We start from the raw sequence: 7,766 nt of genomic DNA on the forward strand, positions 1-7,766 counted from the left end.
GTGTTGATGATGCCGTTCAGTGCCTTTGCCTCTCATCACTCCAAAAGACACAATACTGCTTGTCAACAGAAGAAAGCCGTAGAGGACGAGAGCATTGTTAGGATATTGTGTGTGAGGAGAAAAAAATCAGGACAATATTTGAGTGTCCAGATTGCCCTGAACTCTGTAATGTATCTGCAGCCCACATTCTACAGTCTGGGGTTTGTTAGGGGCAGGATCTGAGCACTTAAGAAAAGCCAATCTGCTTTAAGGCCAGTTTTTCTTCTTAAGACCCTGGTCCTCGAGGGCTCAGTGCCAGTGAATTCAGTGGTCACTGTGGAGTCTGTAAAGGAGCAAGGTAAACAGGATGGGAGGAGCATTTCTATGAAACTGAACTGCCTCTGAAAACGTGCCATGTTGTGAGAGTAGAGAGAGATACCTTAGCCTTCCAGCAGCGTGGGATTCTGAGCTGGAATGCCACAGGAACCAAGATTTTTCCACTCAGAAACTTACTAGTAGAGATTTTCTGTAACTGAGCCTAAGTTCAACAAGTCACTGAAGCTGAAACCCTTGAGAGAAGAGATAAGCTCTGATCTTTGCAGGACAGGTTGCAAAACTGAAGAAGATAAAAAGAGTAACATGCACCAAATTATTTCAATCACAAAGAGAGATTACATTCCTTAGGACAGATTATTCTAGAACATCAAATATTTCTACTTTCAAGTGGATATTATTATAACTACTCAAATTGCTTTCATTAAGCTTTAAAATTTACACCTCTCTGTGACGAAGGAAAGACACTACCCACCTTTTCCCAAGCACCAGTACAGCCTGAGGTGTGTGAGGGAAGAGCACTGTAAGCTTTACATTTACCTAGGATTTAAAAAAAAAAAAAAAGGGTTTGAATGATTGCTGGAAATTTAGTCAACAGTTTTTAATTAACATTTCAACCCAGCTGTCTCATGTAAACCATTTAAGTGACCCACACAACCAGGTGCTTTCCTGGCATCAGCAAGTGGCCACTGACTCATGTGAAGAGACTAAAATAATCTGTGGGCAAACAATACCAAGGAATCCACTACCAGGTGCTGGAGAGTGAATTTATAAAGAATATGATATTAATTTCCAAATTTTTATTGGGGAAGAAGGTAACAAAAGCAGCAAGGTGTATCTGTGCTAAAACTGAAAGGAAATTAGGGAGTTCCAAGCACTGATTTTGGAACTTTTACAGATCTGTGCTGACATTCATCTCCCTTAGACAATCAAAGTATAAATATACATGTGGTATAGTCACCTCGGTTTTTTGTTTTTTTGTAATCGTTAGCAAGATATAAAAACGCATCTCAGGTGCAATTCAATTGCTTTTAGGTGTCTGTTCAGCTGAGAAGAGTCTATACCTGCTTCTCTCGGCAGCCCTTGGGGGAGTTCAATGACCTCACCCAGGAGCCTCTTGACTGCAGACACTTCAACCAGATCAAATCCCTCCTCGAGTTATGTCAAACATTCTCCAGGCTCTGGTTAATGGGGCCGTGTAGCTGCTTCCAGCCAGGCACAGCCTCTGCGCTCCTTCCCGGGGGCTGGAAGCCAACGCATGGAATAACCACGTTGGCGAGAGCAGGGTTACGGCAGTGCAGCACCTCGGGAACCACCTCAAGGAGCCTTCGAACGGCACCTGCTGCCCGACCCATCCCCGCCAGACCCTCCCACAGCTCCGTCCCCCCAGCAGTGTCTGCCCCGGTGTACCGAAGGCTCTGAACAGTTTGCCCAGCCCCGCGCTCCAGAGCCCGGGGTGAGGGCGGGAGGACGCGCGGGGAGAGCTCAGGAAAACGTTCCTCGAGGAAAGGCCCCCAGGGCCGGCTCGCAGGGCACAACAACCCCGCGACGGTGTGGGGGACCACAGGATCCAGGCAACCACTGCTCACGGTGTGCGCAGAACCCGGTCCCGCGCGGGGGAGCGGAACGAGCCCAACATCGCAGCGGGACCTCCCCCGCAGGGCTGGGCCGCCCTGGCCCCGCCTCGGGGCGCTGCCTGTGTCCCGTCCGGCCCTGCCAGCGCTGCCCAGAGGCCTTCCGGGCCGGCAGAGCCGCGGAGCAGGTGAAGCTCATGGGCCCCGGCAGGCGCTGGGTGCGGGCGGCACACACGGCCCTCAGCGCGGCCCTGCTGCTCGGGCTCCTCCTGCACCGCACGGGTGAGGCGGGGCCCGGCCGGGCCGCGGGGAGGGGGTGGCCGGGGCCGGGCCGGGGCCGCTCCGCCCCCGGGGACAGGCGGAGAGAGGACGGGGATCGCGGCCGCGCTGTGCGGCCCCTGCGGTACACGGGCTATTTGTGCCTGGCCGCGGCCCGAGGGTGCCCCAAGGGCAGGAGGGGGTCTGGGGAGCCCCTTCTCAGCCTCCCCTCTGTCGCCCCGCGCCCTCTCTCCGTCTGGTCTCTCCCCGTTTCCTCCTCAGATTCTGGACCTCTTTGGTGAGGCCAGAGAGAAAAAGCCCGGACGCTTCACAAGGAGCTGCTGCTCTGTGTTTTTGGGGTACCTTTCAGATCTACAAAAGCAAGAGGAGCGCGGGGAGTTGCTTCAGCCGCTCATCTTCGTTTTGCTGGTGTTATGCTCAGTCCTGCTGTACTTCAAGGTGTCTCTCATGGATCCGGGTTTTGTTAAACCTGAAGAGGAAGCAAAGGTAAAATCCCTTCATGAATAGAACAAAGTGGAGTAGCTGTAAAGCCTGTAGGCTTTTCTACTTTTTCCACTCTGGTAGATAAGAACAATCTGAAAGTTTCTGTTGTGCTGGCATGAAGGACGCAAGCACAGATCATTGGAGATGAGGACAGACCCAGACTGTCTCACACTGGTATTTTGTAACAGCAGTAGGGTTTACAGACATTAAATGTGCCTTTCACACCACACTGCCCTTGTAGTAACTGTGCCATTTGAGCCCAAGTCCCCTCCTAGAGCAGAGGCTGCAGTGCCCTGTGGAATGTATGTATGACCTATTTTACAATAACCACTGCTAAGTGGTACACATGCAAAAAAAGCCCCAAATTGAAGGGAGGCTTGGCAGACAGTGCTCTCTGCAGCTCTATTTATTGAACTCTTTTATGGATTTGTTGCCCTCTCAGAGAACACATCCACAAACAAGTTACAGTGAAATAAATGGAGATGCAAAGTTTCATAACTTATGTCTGCTCAAGGTTCACTGCCTTATGGACTGTGTTATCAGTCTTAGTCGTCCATCATTAATGTCAGTGTTGGCTGTGTGTGACTAATTAGCACTACTCATACTGAAAAGACATTGTTACTGTGTTTAGAAGTGAGGTCTAACCTTGTTTTTGTCCCAGAGTGTATCTTGTCCACAGTTTTTTCTGCCTCTGTGCAAACATTCTTTAGAGGGTTCTCTCTCACTGTACCATAACTGTCTGCAGCTTCTGTAGGAAATCTAAAGAATTATTTTGTTCCTAATGATAGAGATAACAAGCACTGTGTAACTGTTAGGTAAAAGGATCCAGCAAGGCAGCTCAGTCCCTCCTCAGCCCCTCCCTTTCTCTTTTTTGTAGGAAGGTGAAAACAAAGGACAAGGTGTGGTGATCCCTCAGATTCCAGGTGACATTAAGCTGCGGCGCTGTGGTTACTGCCTGGTGAAGGTGGGCATCCAGAACATGCTGGAAGAGGACGGGATGAGTGATTTGAAAACTTATATTGTTCTTCAGCTGCTGTTGGTGGTCTGTAATTGCTGCTCAGAGGAGGCTGGGCAGACTGTGTAGCTAAACGAGTTGTAGTGATGGACACTGGCACACAGGCCAGTTTTCCAAGGCTGAAACAAGTCACTGCTGGCTTATAGAAACAAGAAATGTTTTTTCCCATTAGAAACTTGGACTCCACATTCTTACTGCCATGTCAGCCAAATCTTGCAGTACTGTCAAACAAGCTGTTTTGAAAATACCTTGATAGTCAGAAAGGCAGCTGAGTGTGATATGCAGGAACTGCTCATTGTTGTGAACTTGTTCAGAAGCCTCAAAACAACAAAACATTCACCTGAATGGTAAAAGACAGCATGAAGGAGAAATTACAGCAATGAAATTAGCTCTTAAAAGAGTTTGTCTAAAGCCTAGAAAGGCTTGTTTTCAGTGATCCTTATCAGTTTAATGAAATTAAGCATTACCCCAGCTCCCATAAATTCCTGAAGAGTATCGACCAGGAGGAATGAGCTTATTGCAAGAGGAAAAGCTGGCAAAGCATTTATACGCTGTAGGGGACAAATCCTAGGAAGCACTACTTTTCTCTGCCAGGTCTTTCACCTTCTCTGTCTCTGGTAATCGAGCTGTTTTCTGTGCAAGTGTCTCGTACTCACATGGAGGCACTTCTCTGTGCATCCCCAAAAAGCATCGCATCCCTGCCCGCTCTATTTGATAGCAGTGGCTCTAGCTTTTCACCCCCATACTCTGGCTCATGCTTTCCTGACTACACTGATTGGCTTTGTCTCCCTCCTTGGCATGCCGGACTTCCTATAATAGGTAGATAATAAAGAAAAAGTGTAGATAGGAGGAGTGTGGGAGAATCACTTAATTTGAATGCCATCCATTTGGGTCTTGACCAGGAGAATCACAATCCTTTGATTTGTCTTAGCAATGTTGATGTGCTGTTGTCTCACAAGCGAGTGTTTTAGGGACAGTATCATGGAGAAAGACAGATTTGCATGATGTTCTCTTCTACCAAACAGGAGTGGGACAGCCATGAACTGTAGCCAGTGGGTTTTTTCTTTTTCTGATTGTGTTTTGCAGCAACCCATGCGAGCCAAGCACTGCCAGCTGTGCCAGCACTGCGTGCGGCGCTATGACCATCACTGCCCCTGGCTTGAGAACTGTGTAGGAGAAAGGAATCACCCCCTCTTCATAGCCTACTTGAGTGTGCAGCTTGTGGTTCTGCTCTGGGGAGGTCACGTTGCCTGGTAAGGCTGGGAGATGGCATTTGAACCTCTCAGATTGCTGAACGTTGTGGTGCTCCTCGGGCTGGCACAGAACATAGCAGTGGCTGGACTGGCTTTGGATCCTTCCCTCTTTTGCATACTGGAGCTCCCTAATCTTGAGCAGAATCTGATAATTTAGGTTTCATTGTTCCTTTTGCTTCAGTCGCTGTAACAGGATCTTTGCTTACAAATTCAAGTGCTGGAAACTCCAACAGGGTTCCAGCTGTTCAGGAGAAGAGTTAACCTAGAGTGATTGTGTCTCACAGCTGTCAGGGGAAACAGCATCTTCTAAACTTAGATTCCAATTCCTATCCTGCAGTCTCTTAGAGCTTCATAGTGTATTATATCTCTCTAGTCAAGGATTATCAGCAGCTCATTAATTATGAATCAAACCTAAATGTGTCATCAGGTTTGCTTAGTTTATGAAACTAGTTCTGCTTCTTTAAGATTTATTTCTGTTTGAATTGAAAGGTCAGGCCTCTACTTTGAACAATCCTGGGAGTGGCTGCAGCACAACATTTTCCTTCTTGTGTCCTTCCTCCTGATATTCATATTCACCATTGTGGTCCTGCTGCTGCTTGTTTCCCACCTGTACCTGATCTCATGCAACACCACGACCTGGGAGTTCATGTCGCACCACCGCATCTCCTACCTGCGGCACTCCGAGCTGGAGAACCCCTTTGACCAAGGGATAATCCTCAACCTCTGGAGGTTCTTCTGTGCACGCCGCCTCACTGCATGGGAGAACATCTATTTTCACAAGAACAGTGAGCCTGTCTAGTCCCAGTGTGCCAACACACCTGGCAGGCTGCTGAGTAAAAGCTTTGCTAATGCAATGGCTTCTGTTTCCTTGCACTGAACTTTAAACACAACATGGACTATGCAACCTGCTCATCTGCAAATTACATTTCAGGGATAGCCAGGGTTATTTTTTATATATAAATAACATTTTAAAGGCAAGAATCCCACTCTGGGAAGGGCAAAGCCAGCAGAGCTGATTTCCAGGCTGAACAAAGTAGCTCTCTAAATTTATTTGCTTTTGTTAAGTGCGTCCACATCTCTCCAGAAGAAATGCAACATCAGTGTGACTATTTGTGTTCACTTCTCCAAGGTCTCCCTCGCCTTTTGCTGCTAGGGAACAGCAGCAATTACAGATAAAACCAGCCAGGATCAGTGTAATTCCTGTGGCCTTTTTTCAGCCAAGTTCTGACTCTGAGAACTGCAGTGCCTTTTGCAGTAGCATCAGGCATGTAAGAGAAATATTTGAGTAAATTTTTAGAGTCAAGAGCAAATTTTATTTTGTCCACATGCTTCACCTTAATGCTTTCCACAAAGACTTAAGGCTTAATACTGTTAATGTGCATGACAAAGAGCTGTAAGACACCAAATTAATCTTATGAGATAATTAACTTGTATTTTGTGATGCCCTCAGCAGCTTCCTCACAGGTTTTTAAGCTGATGTTGCTGCTAACACTTTTCTTTGGACAGAAAAGTGATCCTTGGCTACTGAGTTATTTCTGCAGTTAACATCGTGCTCAGGTCTTTGCTGTAGCTTGGGAGAGAAGCAGGAGCAGAGGTGGGCACCTCATGCCTAACTCAAGTAACACTGTTGGTAAAACTACTACTACCTCAACTCACTAGTGGCATTTTAATAAAATAATACTATTTCAATGCAAGAGGAAAGCTGCCAGGTCCTGGCTGATTAACTGAGAGGAGAGATGCTGACAGCTTTCAGGACAGCAGCAAGAGGACCTGTTTTCCATTGAAATAAAAGGTGGGGAACTAAAAGGAAGTTTGGGATGACCTATCTTAGCTTTAAAACAAAAAAGGTTGTGGTGTGAATTTTAGTCCCTTTTCTGTTAAAACAAAAACAAACAAAACAAGAAAAACCACCACAACAAAATGTTAGTTAAAATTATCTTGTGCCTTAATTGTCGTGGCTCAGGAATTAATATCAACTCAAGCACTCAGGGTTTAAAGTTGATGAATACTCATTAAAAGACAGTGTAGTTACTAACACAGCATGACAGCCCAAAAGCAATTTAAATACAGCAAAAGATCCCTGTTTTGACCAGCTCCAGAGTTTGTGCACAGTCTGGTTCGTTCAGGGTAGAAGCTTTATCAGAGGGATATCAGAACGCTAAGGGTTGTTTTTGTAAAGCTACTACACCATTCAGAAGGATTCTGTGCTGCTGTGGTACCTGCTGAAGTGTGGATCATCTGTCACATTCCTGGTTCTTCAGGCATCAGTCAAGTGAAAGTTTAGCAGCAAGTACAACAGCTCAAAGCAGTTTTGCTCTGTTTGGTATTTCTTTAAAATACACCTCGGTGTTATTTTTTTTTACTCAACCATAAATTATAAAATAAATTATGAAATAAGCATTTTTGAATTCTCTATGACTCTCTCTTTGAACCCAAGTTCTAGGTTTCACCTGTGCTAACAGCCCACTGTGCTGCCTCCCACGGCACAGTGGCCTTGAGCTAAAGCCACAAAACACACCACAGGGACCAACAGCAACTGCTACTCAAACAGGAGTGAGGAAAATGTGTATCCTGCTCTAAACAGGCCAGAGCACTGCCAGGGTGAGCGGGAGGTTGAAAGGATCTTCGTACATGGGAATTTTCAGAAGCAGCTATACTTGGCTCTGAAAATAGAAAATCTAGGTTGAGTGTGAAATATCCCTGGTTTGCACAAACAGAGCTCTTACCTCACTGAGTCCTGAAGCACTGGGACCTGCCTTGGCTTAACAATTCCCTAGATCCTTGTCTCCAGCTACGGCATAGCTGCCTTAGTCCCACTCCTGTCTCCATGTGGTGAAGACAAACTGAAAG

The 7,766-nt window shown here is 46.7% G+C and overlaps 1 protein-coding gene across 1 annotated transcript; it reads left to right on the forward strand.

The window, feature by feature from the left end:
• Window positions 1-2,046: 2,046 nt before the first annotated feature.
• On the forward strand, window positions 2,047-7,481 carry ZDHHC12 (zinc finger DHHC-type palmitoyltransferase 12). Its single transcript, XM_040083630.2, has 5 exons — window positions 2,047-2,168; window positions 2,515-2,651; window positions 3,526-3,612; window positions 4,750-4,916; window positions 5,406-7,481. Exons 1-5 carry the CDS (start codon window positions 2,084-2,086, stop codon window positions 5,713-5,715), a joined length of 786 nt encoding a protein of 261 aa, XP_039939564.1. The 5' UTR covers window positions 2,047-2,083; the 3' UTR covers window positions 5,716-7,481.
• Window positions 7,482-7,766: the final 285 nt, after the last annotated feature.

Source organism: Hirundo rustica, chromosome 20 (assembly GCF_015227805.2).
Source record: "Hirundo rustica isolate bHirRus1 chromosome 20, bHirRus1.pri.v3, whole genome shotgun sequence".
NCBI lineage: Eukaryota > Metazoa > Chordata > Aves > Passeriformes > Hirundinidae > Hirundo > Hirundo rustica.